Source organism: Musa acuminata, chromosome BXJ3-3 (genome assembly GCF_036884655.1).
Source record: "Musa acuminata AAA Group cultivar baxijiao chromosome BXJ3-3, Cavendish_Baxijiao_AAA, whole genome shotgun sequence".
Lineage (NCBI taxonomy): Eukaryota > Viridiplantae > Streptophyta > Magnoliopsida > Zingiberales > Musaceae > Musa > Musa acuminata.
The window spans coordinates 8,786,290-8,812,165 of NC_088351.1; the positions used below are offsets into that span (position 1 = coordinate 8,786,290).

Here is a 25,876-nt window from a genome sequence, read left to right on the forward strand (position 1 = left end):
AGTGATGAGATTATAAGTCAAAACGATCTGACCTTCGGCCCCGTCGAGCCAAATCGTTTGATGCTGGGCCGGAATTGGGTTCCGGTTTATTTCGGATCAAGCCCGATCATAAGCGTCCTCTCCGACTCGACGATTTGGTGCTGCAGTCGAGAAGCAATGTAAGAAACCCATGATCATCAGACACCACGACATCACAATTGGATCCGCCATATACGCTTTAGATAAAACCTTGGCGAAGAGAAACATGTTAGCTAACAGTTCAAACCTCAGAAGAACGTAATGATTTCAGTAGCCAATATTATTCACCAGTAGCAAACCAATAAGTGCAACTCCATGCGTGGCATCCACAACGCCGCCAAGGCACATGAACTACCTGACAAGCCCAGGGATGATCTTTGAAGAAGGGGAAAAAAAGTTTTAAAAAAAGAGAGAAAAATCAAAACTCTCAACGTGCATAAAATTCTAGTACCAAATGTGCATCCAGTTTACATGATGCATTAGAACAGATGCCAGTTACAGTGGATGAAAAATTTTGTAAAGCATGCGAGGACAGATTGGAGGAGAAAAGACAGCTCCGTTGTATTGCAAGAATCTGGCCGTGACAAATTACCTCCAGCAAACAAACATTTTTGTCGGTTCAATCAGATTGTAGACAATATAGCTGGCGAATGTTCCCCGAAGCTGCACACAAAATCTCAGTCAGTCAAAGCAATTGTGGAAACATTATAAGGACATTTTAGGTAGATCAATATAATGTTGTACTATGAAGATATCTAGGGTTGTAAATCAACCAATACAAAAACTGACCCTGACCCCATCTATGAATCTGAGATCCAGTCCGGATTTAAATCTGATACGGGTCAAGTTCATTACTAAACGACCCAAATGCTAGCCTGATCCAGCAATCTAGTTGAATCAAGTATGGATCAGGGCTGTCCTGATCCAGCAGTGATCCAATCCAACTTATATTGTATAAAATTATGTGATCCATATAATTTACTAAATTAGCCTATAGTATATCCACCACTAATTCAAGAGAATAACAATCAAAGCAACCTCATTTTAATGTTTAACCGAATCATAGCATACCCCTCCCTCTCCTCGTCACTCCTGATTCTTTCTTTTCTTGATCCCTGCGATACCTTGTTTGATCTCTCACTTAATTCATCTCTCCCTTCTTCCGCACTGCCACCAAAATCCATGTTCATCCCCCGAGATCAAAAGATGCAATCCCAAAAAGATGTGTAAGGCCAGTCCCAGCAAGAGCTCAGTAGCAACCTTCGAGGGGTGAATCTTTGGTCTTAAGGCATTGGTGACAACCATCACCGTGAAGAGGTTCTGGATGAAACAGATATCCACATCTTACTATACATGCACTAAGTATTTTACAATATATAAATTTACTATGTTGCTGCTACTTACCTAGTATATTCCGTAAATAACAGGTGTCCTGAATGAAGGTATTATGCGACACACACACACACACACAAAAAAAGTATAGATACTATATTGAAGCAAAAGCTCCAAATTTTTTACCTAAGTTCTACCAGCTGGATGAAGTAGTAGGAAACTAAGCATTACCGTATAACCAATCTCTAAAATGTACATGAAGGGCCGATGCTAATTCTCGCTTTCGGTTCTCATCAAGTTGCACATCCCTGATAGCTTCTTGAACATCAGTCAGATTTGAGTGCTGGAGAAAATTACAGATTGCAAATGTTTTAAAAAAATGGCATTATAGAAGAAATACAACTATAGCTGTAGTCATCATAACACTCAAGTAGGTTCTACCTTCTTTTTCTGGGATGCTCTATAAATTTCAGGCAACGGAAATGGGTTATATTTTGTGGACTGCGGTGAGTCAGCTCCAAACCAGTTAGGAATCTGCATGTAATAAATTACAACTTGTTAGATGTTACATCCGTGAAGACTAGCAAGAAGCCCACAGAGTGTTTCACATATCAGATGAAGTGTTTCACACTCAAAAATACAGCTAAGGTTTTATCAATAGTCAAGGAAAATTAATTAGCATAAAACTGCCAGGACAAATTTTGAGCATTCACCAGAAAAAAAGAGAAATTTTAAAGGAAATATTGATACTGATTTTTTTTTAAGTGCTCGACCAAGAACTGTAACAATTTGAGCATACCAAGAAATTAGTAAACTGATCAGGATCGATACATGTGGCAGACTCAGCTTGAACATCAGAGACCCCTGCAGGGTGGGACAAAGAATCATGAGGGTCAACCATCCCCAGCACCAAGGGTTCATCCCATCTATTGATGCTCGAATCAACACCAACTTGAGCTAAGTGATCCTCCAGTTGTGAATAGTAGGTATTAAATGGTGCGACCTGTGAAGAAAGGATATAGAAGTGCTCAATACTGCATGACGATATATAATTCTTGAGGCCTTAATCCAGAAGAAAAAAAATCTATAACACGCGAAGAACATAATCCATGATTTTAGCTCTGAGGTTCATCTAAAGGTGCTTCTAGGCACAGAAGTAGATATAACACTTCCGTTGATTTAAGAAATTGCAGTAGCAAGTCACTGTTAAATGGATTGGTAAATATGAGATCTCCTCACCGAGTCACTAGTATCAACTAATACTTTAGTTAAGTAAGCAACTTGTCTTATCCTTCGGTGTACCACTAACCACCAAACTCATGTATGCAACAGTAACATTTTCGGATACCATTTCTTAATTCTCTAGCATTGTAATATACAAAAGCATGGCTCATTACACTGTGATCACACATAGTATGCAACATGAGGAACAATAGGAACTTTGCTTTATCCATTATGCTCCTATCATATGAACCAGGGTCCGCCATACCGAACCGTACCACCCGGTACGGTCGGTACGTACCGGTCCGATAGGTTGTCGGTACGCGGACCGCCTGTTACCGGTCCGAGTGCACCATAGCACTGTAGCAGTGCTATAGTACTCGGCACACCTGGGTGTACCGCTCGGTATACCGCACCGTACCGGTACTGAGCCCAGGTCGAAATACCGGTATGGTACGGTATTGTGAACCTTGATATGAACAATATCTTTCTCAACCTCTCTTATTGAATAATATAAGCACAATACCAAAGCATTTCTAATCTTTTTTATCTTATTAAAATCCATCTCAACCTCAATTTCAACGTTTGATAAATACTACATTATGCTTATTATGCTCCTAGTCCTACTCATACAAGATTGTGGCTTAGTATTTATTTTGTTTCATCTCCATCTCAATAAACAATTAATACAGACGAAGAAATATTATGTTTAGATGTTCAAGCCCAATTGCAGGCCAAAATCCTATGATCAGTGTCAACCACGTGAATTGATATTAGAGAATGAGATTACCATAACTAAATAAGAAACAAACATAACTGAAAGGAATCCACTTGCACCTTCTTTAGACCAAGGTCTTCAATTTCGAATAATACCGTTCGGTACGGGCGATATGTATCGATCCATCAGCAGACCAGTACACGGACCGTCTGTTACCGAGTGGTATATATATATAAGGCGATGTCGCCTTTCCCTTCTCCCACGCGGGGCGACATTGCCTAAATCTAAATAACATGGGGTGTAGGCAACATATCGCAATGCCGAAGTACAAGGAAGAACAAGCAGATTCATAGGATAGAATTCCATGCTCGGCTACATTTTTCAATCCTTAGGGTAGACTCCGGATCCTTATTGATTGAGCTCGAAGATGAGCAAACGGAAGCACGCTTTCGCACATCAACAAATGGCATGCAACTGGAAAAAGCCATCCTTTACTACCGGAGATGCTATATATATATATATATATATATATATATATATATATATATAAGATTTTTTTTACTTATATATATATAGGCGACGTTGTCGAGGTAACGTCGCCTCGTTTTTCTACGACATCACCGAACGGTATACCGCTCAATATACAATACCGTACCATACCGAATGAATATCGAAATTCCGGTACGGTATGATATTTTAATCCTTGCTTTAGACCACTCAAAGTCTCAAACATGTCCTAGAAAAAATGTCATTATTCCTGGATGAAGAAAGTTATTCTCTTTCCATTAGATATTCTATTAAGAAAGTTATTCTCTTTCCATTAGACATTCTATTATGCTGTAACGTCATCCATAATATATTTTACTTATAGGTTTATAAGATCATGATCCAACAATAGGTTAGTATTATCCAGACTGAATGAACTGTGATATCCTAACAATATCAGTTAAAAGTATCAGAACTTATAAAACTAGTCATGCTCCATTTTTTTTATTATCATTCACATGTCTGTTCTACTGTATATCAGAAATGAAAAAGAGGCCACCAGAGAATTTGAATCTTTGCTGATAAAAGGATAATTTAGTAAATAACTGTTTAGATAAAGATTACAATCAAATTTTGATTGCATCATAATGTTTGATGCCTCATTCATCTTCACCCATGCTTTGATATCCACGCATATTTGGCATCAATAATTTTATTCGGATGGGATGTGCACTTCCCATTTAAAATATTAATGGCAAGATATGGATACAGAAGAAGTAAAAAAAATAAAGAAACAAAGAAAACTTACTTGCAATTTATGATTATCTCCAACGATAAGAGGTTGTTGATTAACCCCTAAGCAAAACAGACATTCACGACAATTTGCAATACAAATGCGTTTTGCAGCTGCAATAACCTGTACCCTCTCACAGTGCTCCACTTTAACAGCCTAAAAAAAATAAAGAAAAACACAACTACTGAATTCAAAATCCAATCAAGAAAACAGCATAAGTAAAACATTCACATGCCAAGAGGCATGAAAGAAAGTAAATCTTACTAATATTTGTTCTATATAATTAGTTTTGCCAACTTGCTCCACGGCATATTACAAAAACATTAAACATATAACAATATATTAGGATAAGGAAAAAAATAAGTGGACATAGAAAGCAAATGAAATGGTTGATAACAGACCAAAATTGTAGCTGCTCCTAGAAATAATACATATAAAATCATCAAGCATTCAATTATTAGAAAATGAAGAACAAGCAGCACTAGATATGTAGGTTTTTCCATTTTTTAATGTTAAGATATCTTATTATCTACGTATGAAATTTGATGATGTTGCTTAAAGTTTAATTCATTTTCATTTTTATTCATAGGAATTAAATATATGTTTGCATATGCACCTGTGCCTGCATACCTCGTATGCCTCCGCCATGACCCAACTACTTCCATTCCACTTCCACTTTTTTAAAAGCTTGATTAGGCAGACAAAATGTGTACAATTACTAGCTTATGCACTATTGATCTAATAACACTTTGCATTATTCCTCTAAAGTGATCTTTGATAAGCACAATGTGATCACCGCATACCTTACCAATGGCACCAAGAACAACAGTCGCATCTGAACATCCATAAATTGTAGCATAGCTCAAAGGTGCTAAGATGTATATCACTGAATCATGGCAGTTTAACACCTGCAGTATAACAGCTTTATTTTTATATAGAACCAAGTAAAAGTTAATATCACACAAAAGCTAGCTAGAATATGATGGAACCTCAACTATAACACATTGTTCTACTAGTCAATTAGAAATTTTGAGAGCTACTTATCTAAAATCCTTTCACAACAGTATTCTGTTCTTGCCTCTGTCACCGTTGTTTGCTTGGTGATCAGTATTAAATACAAAAATTCTATAAATTATTAGCAATAACATGCTGTAAAATATCCACAAGAAATGGTGTTCCAACACATTAGAATTAACAAACCAAATTTAACCATGTGCACAAGTTTTTCAAAGTAGATGCACAAATTGCAGTAGTCCACAAGAGTCAACATCTGAAGGCAAGGTTTTCCATACCATGAAATTCCAGGTGTCCGACCCATTATTTACCTATATGCAACTAGCAGCACATGGACTGAACACTTTAGATGAAATCTAATGTACATGCATGAACCCAGTTATTTTTGGTTTATTTACAACTAAAGCAGGTTCAATTCAAGTAAAATCCTGATGCATTCAAGGGCTAGTGTTGGAAAATTGCTGCAGTAACCTTAGAGAGAAGAATTAGAAGAGTTAGGGTCAAACTGGAGTGGTCCGCCATATCCGAACCAGATATGGATAACTAAATTTGTACACGTCAGATACCTTTATCTCTGTCCCACTTTAAATATAAAAATGGACATGCTCGGGTTATAATTGCACCCAAACATTTGAACTCCAAATACATATAGAATAGTCAAATTACTTATATTAATCTAAGAAAGAAATCATTTGACTGTATTTTCCTATGTAATATATTTGTTTGAAACAAATATGGTAACAAAATTTAGTATTTGTTTAATATCCATATCCAAATTCTGCCGATCTAAAACGGATATGGTTATGGTTTCTCCACTATTTGATCTGTTTGGACACATAAAAAGAGAGCATGTGACTGCTATAGATATATATTGTTTTATTTTTGTTTTTTTAACTTTGCTAGCAGCCTATGAGATTGCACTGAAATCTTGCTCCATAACAGCATATCATATTTATACACCAGCATGCCAAAACCCAATATGGATCGAGATTGTCAAACCTGGTTTGAAGGTACGAATGAAGGTTTGCCAATGTGGCCTTACCTTTAGAGAAGGCCCCTTAATATCACATGGCTGCTTGACCACCGAAGCTTTTGATATACCCTCCACAAAAGTTACACTTGTCACGTATGTTGAATTAGCAGGCACAGAGGTCCCAGGAGGTGAGCTGCTTTGGACCCTTGTATGACTTGAGCAGATATCAGTCATTGGCACATCCAAGTCTGCAGCATTATGCATATTGTTGTCCTTTGCTAATACCTTCTCAGCATTATGTTCCAATGAAACGACTATGTTTTGCACGACCCAGTCATGGACTTGAGCTGCAGAAACAGGAACAGCAGGCATGTCTGGATCTGAATTAGCAAAAAAAGGAGCTGCTTGGGTCAATGGAATTCCTTCAGAAAAATGGAGAAGGAAACCAAGGTGTTCAAATCTTTCCACTGTCAAAACCTGTAAATGAGATATTTAACAAGAAAAAAACAGAAAAGATGTCATTACTTTGGAAAACTGAAAGAATTGCAACGGCATGTAACAAATGAGAAGTATTAGGATGTCCTCATGTGACAGACAAACCAGAGATTCATCACCCTCCCCTTCAGCGGGCTCCGCCAATAGGGTAATAATATTGGCCATATGCTTCTGTAAGTATGATAACTGATGAGCTTCTTCATCCACTTGTGAAGGCATAAATCGACGACTATTACTGCGTACAAGCTGCAAATTTAGCAAATTAGGGATTCAGAAGCCTAATTTTTCTATTTATCTAAATCATAGATGTGCTTGATTACCATAGCATGAACAATAAAACTAAGCTGAATGCGACTACAAAATTTGAACAATCTGACTCAAATTTCTTGGCTGGCGCTACTGTAATCCAAATTTTGCAGATAACATATGAATTCACATAATCAATTCAAGGAGTACCATTCCAGTGCTGCTTTCAGGGAGCATTTTATCAAGTACCTCCATCTTTTTTATTGGGCAAGAGTTCAAATTCAGATTCTAAAGGGCAACCAGGAATAGAACAGTTTCTTTAAGAATCAAAAAGCCCCTTTTGTGATAAATTTTCAGCTATGCTCCTGATTTACCCCCCCATGCTCCACTTGCCAAGGTGTCTTTATTTATATCATCTTGAAAATCTAACGACCATGCATGATGTTAATCACCGAGCTTAGAAATGAAACATGATTGAACAAGCTCTCCTACTTGTTCAGGTATCAAAATTTAGCTAGAAAGATGTATGACTTGTGCTTGAAAATACAATTAGTAAGGGGTCGAAAGTAGCTCAAATATATTTCCGATTATTTCAAAAGTAATTGCATACTTGTAAAAGAGTAGAAGCACCAAATGTTGCACGCTAAGAAGGACCAACATTGCTGATGATCAGAAGTTTCTATCAAGATTCTCTGGTTCTTCTATGCTGCATTATATTGGCAATATCCAAGTGTCGCCATAATGGACTGATTTTTTGGAGGTTACTCACATAGCCAACAAATTACATGTGCACAGCTATTAGAGACTTCAAGTACGATGATTGTTCTTCAAAATTAGATCCTATGAATCTTTTATTCCTAGCATTCAAAATTTTGCAACGGGAAGCAATTTGTGTCACCGAATGCGAAATGGTTGAGGAGAAAGTTGCAAGGATTAAGACAGTTCCAGGACCTGAAGTGGCGAGAGGGCGGACAAATAGCCGTCAAAGGCCGATGTGGAGGGCCAGACATCGGCGATGGCAGCCGAGTCCTTGTGCGGACGGGGGACCAGCCGCTTGTAGGACTGGACGTAGAGAAATAAGACAATATCATGGACGTCGGCGAAGCCGTCCGGATCGGGTTCGAAAGGGAGGACGGATGCAAGGGTATCGAGGGCAAGGCGAGCGTGGTCGAGAGAGATCTGGAAGGCGTCGGCGAGGGCGGGGACGTCGACGCGGTGCGGGGAGCTGATGGATCTGTGGAGGAGCTTGTCAGCGAGGGCGGCTAGGGTTTGGGTTCCGTCGGAGAAAATGAGCTTGGGAATGGGGAGGAGACCGTGCTCGAAAGGCTCGCGCCGGGGGCGGAGGAGGAGCTGGGGGGAGCGGGCAGAGGTGGCAGCCGGGGCGGGTGCGTCGACGGAGGGAGGAGAGGAAGAGGCGTCGATGGAGGGCTCGACTTGGCCTTCGACCATCGCTTCGTTTTCTCGCTATATTTTTTCTTTCTTTCCGTGGGAGGAAGGATGGAGTGAGAGGGAAGGGAGAAAGCCATATATTGCTTCTACATCGGTCACGGAGTGAGGCGACGGGAACCGACCCGAGAGTTAACGTCTCCGCTGGAGTAGGATAGGAAGGAAGATGTCGCGGATTTAAAAAACGGTATCATCTTGGCGAGAGACCGAAGAGGGAAATAATGCTTTCGACTTAGTCGCGGGTTGGTTGCTAATCTTCTTGCTAATTGGCCCCTAAACAATCATTAACTCCACGTTTCAATTCATAAAGATCGGGTTTATATATATATATATATACACACACACACTTTTGAAATAGCATATTTTCCCATACAATTTTTATTATTGAATGTATCCATATCATGTTATGATTCATCGAAAACAGTTAATCGATTTTAATTGTGGTTAATATTGGCAAGTTCAAGTTATATATAACACTTGTATTACTCCAATATTCTTAGCATCATGATAATTTTTATAGTGTACACATGTTAATTGAAGTTTTAAATAGCAGTTAAAATGACAAATTAATTATAGGCATACATTACAGAAAAAAAAAGGATCGATCTAAATGACACCAAGTAATATTTAATGAAGTTCTCAGATAATCATAACATGCCTTTACCTAATCGAAACGTCTCTTAAGGACAAGGATTTATCTTTGTGTATGGGAGGCTTCTCATCATTTGATTATATTTAATCAACAGGAAAATACTGTATAAATGTAATTATAGAAGAATCATGACAGCTAAATAATTTACCATGAAAGGCTTAGGTTTTAAAACAATCTTTATAGTCCATTTGTTACCGGATCAGAAGCACATCGTCTAACCAATTTTATTTATTTCCCTGAAGCAAGTACAGGTCTACTATATAGGATGACTTGAAAGAAGAACAAATAATTGAAAAGATAAATTTGATTTAAATTATACATAAATCTGGGAATCAACTAAAACAAAGTTTCATGCTAATTAAAATCTTTTGATGTGTCTATGGAATTACATACACTAAAAATCAAAAGAATTGCATACTTATGATCGCTAAAGGAATATCAACATTCAAAAATGTCAAACAAAAGAAGATGAAGAAACCCTACCCAAATCAAATTGATAGGCAACCGTAGAAAATGCACCATCTATGTCTACCCACAACACATGGATTTACTCTCACTTGGAGGCTCCTGCCCTGGAACTACTATCTGGGTTCCTTTGAGCAAGCTTGAGTTTCCAGTAGAGTCAGATTGGTCATTGGCGACAAGAGATTTCTTGCTTGTGATCCGATATATCTCAGTGAGCACAGTCACAAAGGCACCCTCGACATTTGTGGCCTCAAGAGCAGAGGTCTCCATGAAAAATAGATTCTCGCGTTGGGCGAATTCTTTGGCATCCTCAATGGGCACTGCACGAAGACTTCCGAGATCAGATTTGTTGCCAATGAGCATTATTACAATGTTTCTATCAGCGTGTCCCCGTAGTTCATCCAGCCATCTTGCCACATGGTCAAACGTTTGACGTTTCGTTATGTCATAAACCAACATTGCCCCCACTGCGCCTCTGTAGTATGCACTTGTTACGGCCCGGTACCTGTTGGTAATCATCATAGGGAATTGGAATATTAGATGTAAGGTGAACATTAACCAGAAGCAGAAGTAAGGCAATTTATAGGAGAAGATGCTGACAGTCAGCTGCTATTAAGATGAACATTACTAGTGTTCAGTACTAAAGCATACTCTTCCATCGAAGGTTCTTTATTCCAGAACTGCCATATTGCAAATGTACACTCACTCAATACTCACAAGATTAAATCCAGAAAAGTTGGTCTGAGTTGATCTAGGGTAAAACAAGAACTTATATTTATCATTTTTTTCTTTGCATTAGATAGCAGTAGCATCCAAGTTTATATTGGTCAATCTAAAGATTTTATTTTCTTTTTCATTAGCAAATATATTGTGGAATTTGGGTTACTGAAGTAGTAGGTTCGGGATTTCAATATTTTATGAGTTCCTGTTTGGTGCTCAATTAAGCAATTCTAGGCATATTTGGATAACCACGTAAGCAGGTATGAAGAACTTGAGATGTTTTAGCAAATCATAGAGCTCACAACAATCAAGTCAATTTAAATATAGCTACTAGTGTGATCGATTGGTAATCTGAAGGTGGTACATAAATTGAAGTTAATATTTGGCAAGGGTAGAAGATCATATATCACCCACCTCAAAGGCAAGGATTTCACAAGAGAAATGACAATCCAAAAGTGATCGAAACAAGTTTAAGCGATATAAGCACTACCTTGGTTTACTCCAGCTAATGAAAAGTAGCAAGGGCAAATTGTCATTATATAGTTGTTCCAATCTCATAAATATGTCTGGACCATCTCTTGGAAACATTTTATATTCCAGGTAATTCTCCAGCCACATATTTCCAAATATGACAATAGCCCAAGTTACTTCTATAACAAAAATCTTGGTAGAGTACCGTATAAAGTTCATTTCCATTATTCAATAAGGAGCTCCAAAGCAAAATGCATTTATTATGGTAGACTTAGGTGGAATCTTATTCACATAGATTCAACCATGTCTATAATTAGGCAAAGAATAAATTATCAAAGTCAAATCAGAGCCATCTCTAATTTATGGTGCATACATTTTACTAATGTAAAGGTATAGATTTTTACTTTGCACCTAACAACTAGTCTACTAAAGGACCAGAAAACAAAATTGTTTGTCGGTACGGTTATTCAATTTTCCCCAAGTAGACATGATGTTCAGAATGCAATAATCTAATGGAGGGCAAGCAATAGTGCCATCATAAAGTGTAACTCAGATAAGTGTAACACCTAGTTAGTCTAATATTAAAAATAGGTTAAGACTAAAATTAACTTATAAGGATCTAATAATGGTTTGGACTAAACAAAATTAACAGATAAATCATCTATACCAGATACACATATATAATTAAAAAAATCCAGCACTTCTATACTAAAACGAGACTGAGTGAAAAATGTAAGAGAATCCCAATTCTCAGTGGAATACACTTAGATCATTAGTAATGCTGAGCAAGATATCAATCATCCTTCATCCCATTACCTTTTATCTCAAACCAGAACGCAGCAAACATGATCACCTAGCATGAAGCACTGTCTTTTATGATTGCACTCATTTCATTCCTCAATAATAATTGGCTGTCATGGCTCTTGAACCTATCTCTAATACACCAAACTTCTAAAGACTTAAAAGCATATATAAAATCCAGAGGAAGTTAACATGAAGATAGAGGAAGCACTTATCTGTGTAGTTGGGATAACTATGTCACAGCTCGAAGTATACTAATGTGCCAGTGAAGTGTCAATAGCTATGTCCTGGCACAGCTAAAAATGGAATAGTATCAATTGTGCCAAATTCAAAACTATATTTCTAAAGCACTATATAGTTCACTTTTGTTACTAACTGTTAAACAAGAAATTAATATGCAACCTACCTACAATTTTCAAAGTCATTCTATTATTGACACTTCAAATTTTGTTAATACATTTCGGATGTATTAACCACAGCATCAGTTGTAAAAAGCCAATGTACATTGGATCTCCACATGTAGGATTAAAAATCTTTAGACAAACTTATTTCTACAGAGGAATGGGTAAAATATAATTGTCAAAAATCACCTGACACTGTGATTTCTTTGGAACATTATTGAAGTGGAAGGAAGGGCTAGACTAATGTCTTATTACAACCCTCGATCAAGCCAACAAGCACTGTTTGATGGTGCAAAATAGCTGTTGAATTATTAGTCTCTGTTGCAGGTAATGATTTCTGAACTAAACTGAGACTATGCATGCATTTTCTTCTAGTTGTGTTTGAATGTATATAGATGGCAGTCAGAATTTTGATTCCAGTTTGAATCGATGAAAGTCCTACAATGGACTAATTGGCAGTTGACCTTTGTTTTCTATTAAGGATTTTTATTCTACGCTCTGATATGTCTTCTGTTGAATTCCTCCAAATAAGTTTTTACTTAAATTCTTGAATCTATCCTATTCTTCCTCTTCATCTGATTGAAAATCAAAGCGAAAGTGACAAGTAAAACTGCGATGGATATGACAACAACAAGAATACACTCAAAGAAAGATCTTCATAAAACATCAAAACCAAATTCAACCTTGTTGAAAATAGCTCTTGTAAGAGTGAACAGGATGTTCAGAATCAATGGAACTTGTATCAACAAGCATTACATTTCCTCAACATCCGGTACACTAATCAGCATCTGATGCAACGTCCCTAAATTTTAAAGGATACCCAATAAATAAGGATGGATCTAAATTGAAATTTAATTAATTATTGAAAGGAAATAACCTGCTCTCTCAAACGATCAAATGCATGATGAAAAAGGATACAGGAAACGTCATCTTAATCAACCAAATCAGGACCCAAAAAACACGAGAAAGAACAGAACGAAAAGGAAGTTTAAAGCGATGAAATGAATTAGAGACGACCTCTCCTGGCCGGCAGTGTCCCAGATCTGGGCCTTGATGGTCTTGTCGTCGATGTTGAGGGTGCGTGTCTGGAACTCGACGCCGATGGTGGCCTTGGAGTCGACGCTGAACTCGTTGCGGGCGAAGCGGGCGAGCAGCTGCGACTTGCCCACCGCGGAGTCCCCGATCAGCACCACCTTGAACACGTAGTCGATCCTCTGGTTGAACTCCCCGTACCTGCTATTCCCCGAAGACATCCTCTCTGTCTCTCTCTATCGATCTCGATCTCAATCTTGGTTCCAACGGAATCAATCAATCAATCGAGGGCGAACGGATCGCGGCGACGACGACGACCGCCACCACGACGAGGCAGAATCAGAAGACGAGAGATCGGATAGAAGAAGACGAGGACGAGGATGAGGACGACGAAGAAGAGAAGAATCTCTCTCGATCTACCAATATAAATTATGATTCTCTCTTCAGGCGCCAAACAAACCAGGAAACGGAATCGGTTAGGTCTGGGTTTGTGGGGGGGGGGCGGGGGGTGGGGGAGGTGTCGAGATCGAGATCGAGATCGAGAGAGAGAGAGAGGGTGGTCGTCGATGGTGTGCTACTGTTACGGAAACGGGGCCGTTCTTAGACGAGCAATCCTTTTTTTGGCCACTCAGTCTCGTACCCGCATGTACGTGTCTTTTCTTTGGGCTTTCTCATGTGGGACCCTTAAGCCAGACATAGAAGTCCGGGTGGTTTGTGGGTACGGCGGCAACGGGGTGCCGAAGTCCGATTCCAGGAAACAGTCTCATTTGCCTCGTGCTGTAACCCGTTTCATCTTCCTCCGTTCCCGTTATCATGCGAAAATTAAAGCGCCCTATACCAAACCAACGATTTAAAGAATGCTGTTGACCACTTAACAACTTACAATCTAAATTATATATATATAGAGAAGGTCAAAAATATTATATTAAATTTTGAAGGGACAGCGATCTGTTTTGCTTCTTGGATGCCGAATTGCTGTGGTCAAAGGCTTCGTTTTATTATATGACTCACATTATGGACATTTTTCACACCGATCGTAGCTCAAGCCAACTATAACCCAAAGTCAACCATCGCATCGCATCACAAGTGGTCCTGACTGTGATCATGCCTCGTGCGGTTGACTTGGTCTTCGCTGACACGGCAAGACAAGTCAACGCCAGGATCATCGTAACCACATTTAACAGGATAGAAGGGTATTCTCGTACCTTCCCACCATCATATCCGTCCAAAATGCTTTAGGATTTGCGTACGGATCTGGTTTCGGCGATCAGCGCACATGTACGATAAATATACACTTCAGCCCGTTCTATGTTTGTATTTTCATTTCGAGCACTTCCCGTTTCTTCTAAATGCACGGCCGAAGCCGCGTTTTCCTGCTCCGCCGTATCCACTTCAAAGACAGCGACCGCCCTCGCCAACTCTCCTGCCAAACGAGCCCGTCGCCGCTCCCGCCAGATTCAAACCTCAAACCCCTCTGCCTCCAAGGTCGACTCCACGAGGCGCTGTCGGGAATGGCTACGCTCGGCACCGAGGTCAGGTTCCACGGGTACGACGCCCTCCTGACCGCGTGCATCGACCGAAGGGCCTTCCTAGAGGGCCAATTGGTCCACGCCCACATGATCAAGTCCCAGTACCTCCCTTCCGTGTACCTCGCCACCCGGCTGCTCATCATGTATGTGAAGTGCGACTCCTTGAACGACGCTCGCCACATGCTCGAGGCAATGCCTGAAAGGAACGTTGTCTCGTGGACCGCCATGATCTCAGGATATTCTCAGAAGGGTCACCGCGCTGAGGCCTTGGAGCTGTTTGTTAAGATGATGGAAGCCGGTAAAGCTGAATATTGTTACTTTCTATTGCATCATAATTATATTTGAATCTTCGGTTTGGGTAATGCCAATCATCTAGGTATCTATCACCTGAACCATTCAACACATTTATGGCAGGATAACATAGAGAAGGAACATGTTCCACAGACTCAAGAGCTTGATGTTCTTGACAACCTTTACAAGTTTGAGTTATTACTACTTTAAAAAACAAGTATTTGGGTGCGATGCTTGATCTGTTCAAATGAACAGCTATTACATGTTCTCATAAATGATTTTACACATCATCTTATATCAAAGCTGTTTATATTAGTGATAGTAAAATCCATTAGTTGTAAATGGACCTATTTTTGTTTATAATAATTAGTGTCTATAACTCATAACAGATAAAGAGGGAAATTGCAGCTGCATCAGTTTCCTATCATCTAAGTAGCTTACAATGTTTAAGTTGATTTCCATATGAATCTATCAAGATTTAGGGAACAGCTCAGTGAGAACATTTAAATTACCATCTTATATATGATATCATTCTTTAGACATAATATCATAAGCTCTTCAAGACACAATGATTTGTTGTGATATAAAGCATAGAGAAGATATGCTTTTCTTCTCTTTCGTAAGGACCTTTTTCTTTTAGAATTACAGAGGGAGTAATTGGTGATGTAGTACTATACTCCTGTGTACCAAGAGAATTAACTACCTCAAATGCTTAAGGCAGTACCTTGATGGAGATTTGTACCAAGAACCTTTTCAAGGCGAAGAGCGGAATCAACCACTGCACCAATTCCCGGTTGATCTCTTTAGTAAAAACCATAATCTTGTGTTGCTTTGTAGCTTACAGAGCATCAACATTACTTCTATTGGATCTTTTGTTTTCTGTGTTCCCTGCTGACTTATTCCCAAAATAAGGATAGAAGAACTGGGAAAATCCAAATGACTAGAGTCAAAATACATCAGATGCTGCTATATTGAATCTTTATCCCATGGCATGAATTCACAGGTCAATTGCCAGATGAATACACTTTCGCTACGGTGCTCACTTCTTGTACTGGTCCTTTTGGGCCTAAACATGGCAGGCAGATTCATTCCCTAGCACTCAAGACCAACTTTGACTCTCATATGTTTGTTGGGAGTTCATTGCTTGACATGTATGCAAAGGCCAGCGAAATCGATGATGCTCGGAGAGTCTTTGACATGTTGCCTGACAGGGATGTTGTTTCTTGTACTGCCATTATTTCTGGATATGCCCAGTTGGGTCTTGATGCGGAAGCCTTGGAAGTGTTCAAATTACTACATAAAGAGGGAATGGAATGCAACTACGTTACCTTTTCCTGTCTTTTAAATGCACTCTCTGGACTTGCTGCTTTGGATTATGGTCGACAAGTGCATGGTTTGGTAATCAGATGTGAACTTCCATTTTATGTTGTCTTGCAAAACTCTCTGATTGACATGTATTCCAAGTGTGGTAGCTTAATATATTCAAGAAAAATCTTTGACAACATGCTTGAGAGATCTGTGATAAGTTGGAATGCAATGCTTGCAGGATATGGTAAGCATGGTTTAGGGAGTGAGGTTGTTCGTCTCTTTAAGTCCATGGTCCAAGAGGTGAGGCCTGATGGTGTTTCTTTTTTGGCTGTCCTGTCTGGGTGCAGTCACGGTGGATTGGTTGATGAGGGTTTAGATTTTTTTGACTTTATGGTTAATGGTCAAAGGATGAAACCAGATATAGGGCACTATGGATGCGTCATAGATCTACTCGGACGTGCTGGGAGAATAGAGAAGGCTTTGGACTTAATGAAGTGCATGCCCTTTGAACCAACCACAGCCATGTGGGGTTCTCTTCTGGGTGCATGTAGAGTTCATGCTAATGTTTCCATCGGAGAATTTGTTGCTCAAAAGCTTCTCGATATTGAGCCAGAAAATTCAGGGAACTTTGTGATACTCTCTAATATTTATGCTGCTGCCGGAAGATGGCAAGATGTCGCCAGAGTCAGGGAATTGATGAAAGAGAGGACAGTGACAAAAGAACCAGGCAGAAGTTGGATCAATCTTGACAAAACCATGCATACTTTCTATTCCAGTGATCGGTCGCATCCCCAGAGGGAACAGATAAATGCCAAGATTATGGAGCTATATGAAAGGATCAAAGAAGCAGGTTATGTTCCAGACCTTAGCTGTGTATTGCATGATGTGGATGATGAGCAGAAGGAAAGCATCCTGCTTGGACATAGTGAGAAACTGGCAATAGCTTTTGGGTTGATGGGCAGTACCCCTTGCAAGTTGATTCGTATTACAAAGAACCTTCGGATCTGTGTTGATTGTCACAATTTTGCCAAGTATGTGTCAAAGGTATATGCAAGATATATATCTCTGAGGGATAGCAACCGATTCCACCTAATTGTCAGAGGGACTTGTACCTGTAGAGACTACTGGTGATTAAGCAATTCTTCTACTTATCTATATCATTGGAACTAGCATTGCCGAATCTTCCTTTTCAGGATTTATATCCTCTATCGGATGTTCTGCACGTTGGTTTACTGCTGAAGCCATACAGATAAGCAAATGGAATTCATGTGGGCTCTGCCTCCTCGTTATAAGTTATCATTGGCTTTACTGCCTCATGTATTCATTGGGCTTCTGTCAATTCATAATTATAAGGTAAGGATGTCTGTTCAGAATCCAAATTTCATATTGTTGCGTTATATATATCTCTGACAAAAAAAAAGGGGCCAAAATCTAATACACTGACGTCTTGCTATCTGTTTTTTCAAAAGGATGTGGTGAAGTAAACCAGAATATTATTCTCAAAAGTGTTGAATCCATTTCTGTGATTGAATACAGAAAAAGAAAGTGGATCTCCTTAGTTCAACCGGAATGGGTCAATTCAATGATACAACTTTATTTTGGCAGGACATGGAGAAGTAAACCAGAGTATGGCAGGATGGCTTTCTCTTTTTGTCTTGTTACTTCACACACAGTTGGTATTTGGAAGGTGAGTGAATGTGTTGAGGCACGAAGAGCAGCAACTCTATTTTCCTACATTCTCAATCACTAAAGATGTGTGAATCGAAATTTATACTGTATTCTACTTTGCAACTGCAGCTGTGGCAATCCGTGCTACGGTCACAGTAGCAGTTCTTCTCTATTTCATTCAGGCTCGGTTCTTCCACCGGATGTTCTTCCTTTTGGCACAGGTAATTTTGCTGTTCTTTTAGCTGACAACAGATCCTATTAGTTAGCGTGTGGCAGCTGAAGTTGGCAACAAAGCTTAGTAGACCTTATGTTTAGTAAAGTACACGACGGTTCTTAGAGATTGGGAAGCTGTGTATGATTTGAGGATCCAATTGAAGCCAATAGAATCACGTCTTCTCCAGCAGGAACTGCATCAAATCAGGGACTTGTGGGAAGCAATGAAAAGCTAAAGCTACTCGTTATGGACCATCGACAAGCCATCACAAAGCACTCGCCCCCTTCCAGGGGAAAATGAGAGGCAACTACAGCAGCTGCATAGCGGAGAAAAAACAAGATACATGCACACATCTTGTCCACATCTCATTCGACAATAGTGAGACCAACAAGAGTAACGAAACATCAGTGAAATTGCCACCAAGAGACCATGTATCTCGCTAACAATTTCTGATGAACTATCTATTACCTTGTGGAGTATCAGCAAACCAAAAGAATGTGTGTGTTCAATACAAGGGGGCCACATCTGCCATTGACAAATTACTGCACCATGCAGCAGGAACATGCACAACAAAGCAGAAAAGCATTTCAGTAAAACTGCAATACAGAACGAGTAAACAGATGGTTCGATAATATCCCGTCTTTCCTGGAAAACCACACTACCTCGTTGTCAATGGAGGATGACAAGCAGTGAGTGATCTGCATATTAACAGAACAGGCAGTCTTAACTTGTTATAAGATGGAACAAAAGATTGGGCATTTCCATGCACTATCTGATTATTACTAGGATCGAAAGACTTGTAACATAATAACCATGAAACTAAGTCACAAACCTAACTAAAGCATAACGTTGTACTCATCCACCATGCAAACCAGCACAAATTAAAGATTACACACCAGATCCAACATGCAAACCTTTTCCAATCAACAAGATAGAGGTTCTTGAGAGGCTGCAAGGATGCCCCATGCATCATTCCTCCAGCCATATATATAGGATCAAAGGACACCAACATCCAGCCAACTGACAGAAAAGGCATGATGATAACGTGGAGATCATCGGAACAGAGTTCATTAACCTTTAACCCATATCTCTAGATCTTATCAAGCTTTTCGGCCTTAATGACAGGGTTTGCTTTGGCAATTGCATCCTGGGCCGCCTTTCGGTAGTCGAATTGGCAGTCGTGCTTATCCGAGTAGCGGTGCACAGCACAGAAAAGGTTCCCACACCGACAACTGAAACCAGTCAGACCAACGCGTTTCCTGCAGGTGCCACACCTGTTTGGACCCTCCTTCGCCTTTGCCTCTCCGGCCTCGTTTGAGGCTAAAGCATCGGATGACTGTGCTGAAATCACTTTCGGCTCCATGGAGCCAACAGCAACAACAGCATTACCCGAAACGACGGGCTCTTTTCCACTGCCACTGCCATTGCCATTGCCATTCACGAGGCTGTCGATCGAGGATGCCGCCATCTTGGCCTGTTCCTGCTTGAGAATCATGTCCTTGTGGCACTTGGAGCACAAGTTCATGGTTGCGGCACTTCCGAAGAATCCACAGTTGTTGATGCAAAGGATTGGTCCTTCACGTGCTTGGCATCCGGTCTCATCGTGCTCCATTGCAAACTCTCCTGCATCACAGCAGCATAGGTTGAGAATAGGAAAGATCTTTTACATCTTGATTAAGATCTAATAAGTAATATATCTAAGAACTCTATTTGATTCGCGCAACCCATAACCCCAGTCTAACCTTCGCACACCAAACAAACAAAAAAGAACACAACTTTGCTCCAGAAGAAGATTAAACTAACAAAAAAATACTTTGTTCCTAAGCTCTCGACAATTTTGCTTGGGATAAGAAAAAAATTGACATATAACACGAAGAAGAACAGAAGCCCACAGCAACCGCTGGCTATACCCTCAAACCAATTCCCAAACTCCTCGCGAACAGCTGAACTAACAAAAAGGGGCAGATTACACAAGTCAAATTCACATCTTTTTCATATTTAACGGAGTGGAATTCAATTATTGGGAATCTCTTGTATTTCTTGTTTGCAGATCCAAAGATCAGAGTCTAGGAAGGCATCTCTAGGAAAAATGAGCATCCAGGAAAAGTTCACGAGCACGGAATCATCCTTCTTCCATCGATTCGAAGTCCTTCTTCGTGATGAACAATAAAAAAGATACCCCAAAGATTAAAAGAAACAATTCATTTCAGCCAAAATTTTAAAACCTCGAACAATAAGGGGGAAAAAAAGTACCTTTTGGGATCAGCCCTCTTCGCGATTCGCCTGCGGCGATCTCCGCCAATCAAAACGCTCGACGATCCCTGCGCAGAGACGACAACAGAAGGCTTGTTAGCAAACGAAACGCAGATCCTCCACCGGACAAATTGAATATGGAATTAACCATCAAACCAGTGCAGATAAAGGGGCAGGGAATCGAAGTCCTAACCTTCAGCGGCCGGAAATCGCCTCGGAATCGTGGAATCGAGGGCTCCAAAAGGAGAGTTAAGGTGAGAGAGACCAGAATTGGAAAGGACAGAGGAGCCGAGGGGAGGAGGTATTTATTGCTTCGCTGGCCATCGTTGCGTACATGAGACGCCCCCTTCTTCGCCGTGCTTATCTTCCAATGCTCCGCACAGGAACCTCTATGCGCGGGGCCGCATCGGCCGACCGGAGTTTGCTGCGTCGCCCACCGCTGCTGCTGATGCTGCGTACGAGGGGATTCGACCCGCGGGCGCATGGGCGGCAGAAAGGTCGCGTCGCATACACCTCTCTATGTGCGTACGAAGTAGGCCAGCTTTAAAGCTGGCGCAGCCTACCTGTCTTGGCCGAGGCATCCATCAGCGAAGCAGCAATCTCCAGTGGCGGAGAGCCGCGGGACCCATAGCGAACAGCGATCACAACCAATGGAAAAGCGATCCGTCCTGTTTGGCTAGAGAAAGTAGCCCAAGTTTAAAGGTCGTGCAAATGAGGGCTCCACCATCTAATTCGGATAACCCAAAAAATAATTAGATTCAACAAAATAATAAATTATTGGCTTTTATTTTTCTTAAGTCATATAATGATTGATACAGATAATAAATAAATAAAATAACCATATGATTGGTATCTAATTTTCCTTTTTTTTTCCATCAATATGGATGAATACACCATCCGGTAAATTGATATCCATTAGTCTGATATATTACCAAATTTGATATTATCAAGATTTAAAATCTTGACTAAAATAATGTTTAGGTAGTGTATTAGTTCTTGTTCGAGTTGCGTTATGTTCATCATGTTGGGCCGTACTGGGCCAGTAATACATTGTTATCCACCTTCCTCTCTCTCTCTCTCTCTCTCTCTCTCTCTGCACTCCTTTGCTGCCTGATTCTGAACTTGTACGCATGAAGAAAGGATGTCTTTATTCAACATGATTGCATGAAATAACACACAACGACAGAACGCAACCCAAACAACAAGAAGCAAACCGAGAACGACGCAAGCCAGACATGAAAGACTACACAGAAAAGGAGATCAACAGACTGTTCAGCTTTAGTTGAAGTAGGAGACCACGAAGGAGAGGAGGGACGCCCCGACGAGGGCCGCCAGAGCAGGGACGGTTGCGAACGCGCCGCCCGTCGGGGGCGGAGGCGCTGCCTCAGGGGCGCCGTGGTGGTGGCCCTCGTGGGCTAACGCTGCCGTGGCGGAGGCAGCGGCGACGATGGCGACGCAGGCGAGGGTCTTCGTCTCCATGGATGGGGTGCCCTGTTCACGCCCGCAGTCACATCTCTCTCTTTCTCTCTCTCTCGGCTCGTGCAGGCTTGAAATAGGAAGACGAGACTTTTGGTGCGGGGGAGGTGCTTTATAGGGTAAGTCCGCTACTATTGCACATCTGTTTTTTGTTTTCTAAAACAGTTTTCGCGTGGAAAGTGTTTCGGAATCTAATTCTTAACATTTTTTTGTGTTTATTAAGGGAGTTGACCAGAGAGGTCAACTCAGGTCGAGCTTTGTTGCGGAGAATACGACACTAACTCAGCCCAATTAACCCAAATTGCAATGCCAATATAGAATTAAGAGTGAAGTCGTAGAATATATGTAAAGAACGAAAAAGCTGGAGAGAGATGGAAGAGTGATTAGAATGGCCAGAGTGACATGACAATTGCAAAGACCCTCTGCGTTGACTTTCTATTTCGTAGTACAACATGAAAGTACAATGTACCAGTACGTAAGCTAAATTGGTTATCTCTTACCTCTCATTGACCAACAATGATCATATATCTTTTGTAACTATTAATCTCAACAACCAATTTTCAAAATAATAAATATGACAAAAAGATATTAATCTCACCTTATTATTCAAGCTCAATTTTGAATATCAAGTATATCATATGATGGTATTGAAATTTAGAAAAATAAACTAAAATTAAAGGCATAATAAATGGGTAAAACAATGAATGAAAGTTATTAATCTCTCACATCAGTGTTGAAGTCCTAATTTTTTATTTCTCTTATCTTACATGACTCTTAAATCCTTATACAATGTTTTAACCATGGTATGTAGTACCGAATGGTACCATCTGATACGGGCGATACGTATCGGTACGCGGATCATCTGGTATCGCTATAGTACTACAGTATTACACTGTAACAATGCTACAGTATTATAATGTTATACTGTAGCAGTGCTATAGTACTACAGTACGAAAAAAAAAATATATACAATTATTCCATACAACAGGGTGTACCGCTCGATACACCCTAGTATATCGCTCAGTACATCGATACCGTACCGTGCCGAGCTAATCTCAAAACATCGGTACGGTACAGTTTTGCATACCTTGATTTTAACTACAATAATATCTTCTCAAAAATCACGAGTAAACCAATAAAACTCCTCAAAAACAATGGTTTAGACTTAATCCATCGAGAATTGACTTTTACGATGCATTCGTACTGTACTCACTTTCTGAATGAGCATTTTGACTTTTCGTTTGGCCGTACTGCGATAGGATGGGACGTTGGAGTTGTTTACTTCTTTATAGGATGGATATGTGGGTTGACATTCTCTAAATATATAATCCAACGTTCGGTTTGGAGAGCATGGCGACTACTAACTATAATTTTATTTATTAGGTGTCTACATATATTTTGATAGTGAAAGCTTAATTTAATATATAAAACTTTCCATAAAATATACATAATCTTATCTTATAAATAAAAAAAATCATATTCATGATTGGAGTATATATAACTTTGAATTGAGATTATATTATTCGTAAAAGGTAAGTTTTTCTTTTTGGCTGATGACAGCAGCATGCAATAAATTATAAAAAGTTCTATTTTCACCGATTAAGCTAGTTAATACTTAAAAAACATAAACTTAACTCATCATGACAGAGGCCTCATCATGTCCATATATTTACGATAGAATATATGATAATTTTTTTAGTTTTCTAAGAATTATTATCAATCTATCAATTGGTACACATCTTGTGCTATCAAAAGGCTTTGATTTGTGTTCAGTGCATTTATGGAACATTTTCTCCGTTTAAATCAGGCAAAACAACAATCATAATTGGTTTGATGTTGGAAGTGAAAATATAATATTTTAATTAATTTTATATTAAAATGAGTAAGATTAAAATTGATTTATAAAGATCAAATGTATTATTATTAATTTTAATTTAAATATTTTAATAAAAATAATTTAAGTCAAAAGTCAAATGACTACTAAGAGTTTGACCTAAGTCTTTACAAGCCCTTGAGGAAGGAAAAATTGTAAGAATTAATCTCACATCGAAAATGGGTAAAATTAAGATTGACCGATAATTATATTGTTATCAATTTTGATTTTAATATTTTTATTAATAATTTAGATTTGATTTAATTTAGGTTAAATAAAATTGATAGGTCAATTAGTCCTAATAAAAAATATAATAATTATTGTGCTCCTAATCATGAAAAACATTAATTATCATCAAACTTATCTTACAATAAGAAGTTGTGTATTATATATTTGTAAAATTTGAAAATAAATATTTTTGCTATTGAAAATTTTAATATAATATATATCCCTCCAAATATTATTATTCTTTTTGGATGTCAACATTGTTAATATCCATAAAAAAAACCTAAACTAATCACTTCTAACACTTATTATCATTATCTTGTTAGTGTTAAAAATTATATAAAAATAAAAATACAAAATACTCCTAATATTTTTTTCTAGGATCATAATGAGATTTTAAAGCAATTAATATTAATTAGAGCTTCAACTAAAAGCTAAATTATGATAGCTAATGGTGACCAACTATAAAGATATGCATGTGGATATATATGCTAATCTTAAAATAATAAGGGTAAATAGGAAAATTACTGTGTTAGTGAGAAATAGACATGGGCCTTTATGACTCATTTCAAGTTCATGGGACATATTATACTTAAGCCCTCCATATATCTTCAATTTTCCACACGTCCCCAATATTTCATTTAATATTTATTGTAGTTTGACAAAATGATGATAATAAATTTATTCTTTTCTCAGAAAATGCCCTTTTAAATTTACATAATTATGCATCCCAAATTGTCTAAGCCCTAATTAGTTTGAATGGCTGTATGTTGAAGGGTATCTTTGCAAATGTACCTCTGTTTTAAGGAAAATTCGAAACGTTAATATGTAAATAACAAAATTAAAAGGGCGATATTGAAAAATAATTCCCTATATATACTCTTGCCTTCGTCGATTTCTTTTCTTGTCCGCTTCGTTCATCAAGGAGCCCTTCTCTTCTCGTGGAGACGCCTAGGGTTCGTTCTTGATGGGCGCGGAAGTGCTCGTCGCCGTCGCGCTTTCCATGGTGGATCGATTGAGCGCCTAGATCGGTACGTGAAGTTACTTCTTGATTTGATCGTCTATTGATGCATCTGATCTTATATGCACATACTACCAAATAATTTCTGGAATATAACCTAAACTTGGATCGTCAGATCTATCCGAACTCTTTCTTTTTCCTCTGAAACTTCCGAGACAGAACTCAACTCAGTCCGTATTGCCGCAATCTCGGTTGGTATTTTATCTGCATTATATAGCAACGGGAGTCACTCGAACTGGTCATTCGAGGTTTCGTGTTAGTTCAAAACAAGATTTAGCATATATATATATATATATAATGTTGGGATACAGGTGCTCATATGGGATCTATGTATATGACACCAAGGTTTCACCTGGAATTGTTGGTCAGATCTTTTTCTTATTTGTGATGTCCTATGAGCATTAGATCGAACTCAACATCTGAACTAGTTGAAAATCGTCAGAGTGTCTGATGGTCTTCATTTTTTTTCTTTTACTTGAATGAATAATCATTGCCGCTAATTGTATCTTGTTGGAGGAAGAAAGATCAGAATTGCTTTTTTAACCAAACCATCTGAGTGTGCCATGTCATCTATACTGCTGAAGCATGATTGTGTTGATTTCTTATGTCCTACATTAGAACTTGACCATGTTAGGCATTGATTTCAACAGTGTCTAAGTGCATGAACTTTAACTCTTGGAGCTACTGAGCTCATGCGTGCTGCCATTCCCACACAACTGCAGGTATATTATATA

At 39.1% G+C, this 25,876-nt stretch overlaps 4 protein-coding genes across 9 annotated transcripts; 1 reads left to right on the top strand and 3 right to left on the bottom strand.

Annotated features, from left to right (window-relative positions):
• Positions 1 to 266: 266 nt before the first annotated feature.
• LOC135632398 (uncharacterized) lies at positions 267 to 8,844 on the bottom strand. Of its 2 annotated transcripts, XM_065140949.1 has the most exons (9): positions 8,248 to 8,841; positions 7,156 to 7,296; positions 6,625 to 7,032; positions 5,372 to 5,476; positions 4,584 to 4,724; positions 2,150 to 2,353; positions 1,792 to 1,884; positions 1,582 to 1,693; positions 267 to 681 (listed from the first exon to the last, which is right to left on the bottom strand). In XM_065140949.1, the coding sequence occupies exons 1-9, from the start codon at positions 8,743 to 8,745 to the stop codon at positions 638 to 640; spliced, it is 1,746 nt and encodes a 581-aa protein (XP_064997021.1). In that variant the 5' UTR covers positions 8,746 to 8,841; the 3' UTR covers positions 267 to 637. The 2 variants fall into 2 exon arrangements, with proteins under 2 accessions (XP_064997021.1, XP_064997022.1); XM_065140950.1 differs by lacking the exon at positions 2,150 to 2,353 and having other exon boundaries at positions 431 to 681; positions 8,248 to 8,844.
• An 839-nt stretch (positions 8,845 to 9,683) lies between these two features.
• On the bottom strand, positions 9,684 to 13,802 carry LOC135633233 (ras-related protein RGP1-like). Its single transcript, XM_065142452.1, has 2 exons — positions 13,270 to 13,802; positions 9,684 to 10,364 (listed from the first exon to the last, which is right to left on the bottom strand). The coding sequence occupies exons 1-2, from the start codon at positions 13,503 to 13,505 to the stop codon at positions 9,923 to 9,925; spliced, it is 678 nt and encodes a 225-aa protein (XP_064998524.1). The 5' UTR covers positions 13,506 to 13,802; the 3' UTR covers positions 9,684 to 9,922.
• A 479-nt stretch (positions 13,803 to 14,281) lies between these two features.
• On the top strand, positions 14,282 to 19,878 carry LOC135633232 (putative pentatricopeptide repeat-containing protein At3g13770, mitochondrial). 5 transcript variants are annotated; one of them, XM_065142449.1, is made up of 5 exons: positions 14,282 to 15,111; positions 16,108 to 17,765; positions 17,882 to 18,099; positions 18,210 to 18,301; positions 18,420 to 19,878. In XM_065142449.1, exons 1-2 carry the CDS (start codon positions 14,634 to 14,636, stop codon positions 17,541 to 17,543), a joined length of 1,914 nt encoding a protein of 637 aa, XP_064998521.1. In that variant the 5' UTR covers positions 14,282 to 14,633; the 3' UTR covers positions 17,544 to 17,765; positions 17,882 to 18,099; positions 18,210 to 18,301; positions 18,420 to 19,878. The 5 variants fall into 5 exon arrangements, with proteins under 5 accessions (XP_064998521.1, XP_064998523.1, XP_064998522.1 ...); XM_065142451.1 differs by having other exon boundaries at positions 18,482 to 19,878; XM_065142450.1 differs by having other exon boundaries at positions 18,485 to 19,878.
• LOC135633234 (zinc finger A20 and AN1 domain-containing stress-associated protein 8-like) lies at positions 19,046 to 20,864 on the bottom strand. Its single transcript, XM_065142453.1, has 3 exons — positions 20,741 to 20,864; positions 20,548 to 20,615; positions 19,046 to 19,917 (listed from the first exon to the last, which is right to left on the bottom strand). The coding sequence occupies exon 3, from the start codon at positions 19,904 to 19,906 to the stop codon at positions 19,385 to 19,387; it is 522 nt and encodes a 173-aa protein (XP_064998525.1). The 5' UTR covers positions 19,907 to 19,917; positions 20,548 to 20,615; positions 20,741 to 20,864; the 3' UTR covers positions 19,046 to 19,384.
• Between the last annotated feature and the right edge of the window lie 5,012 nt (positions 20,865 to 25,876).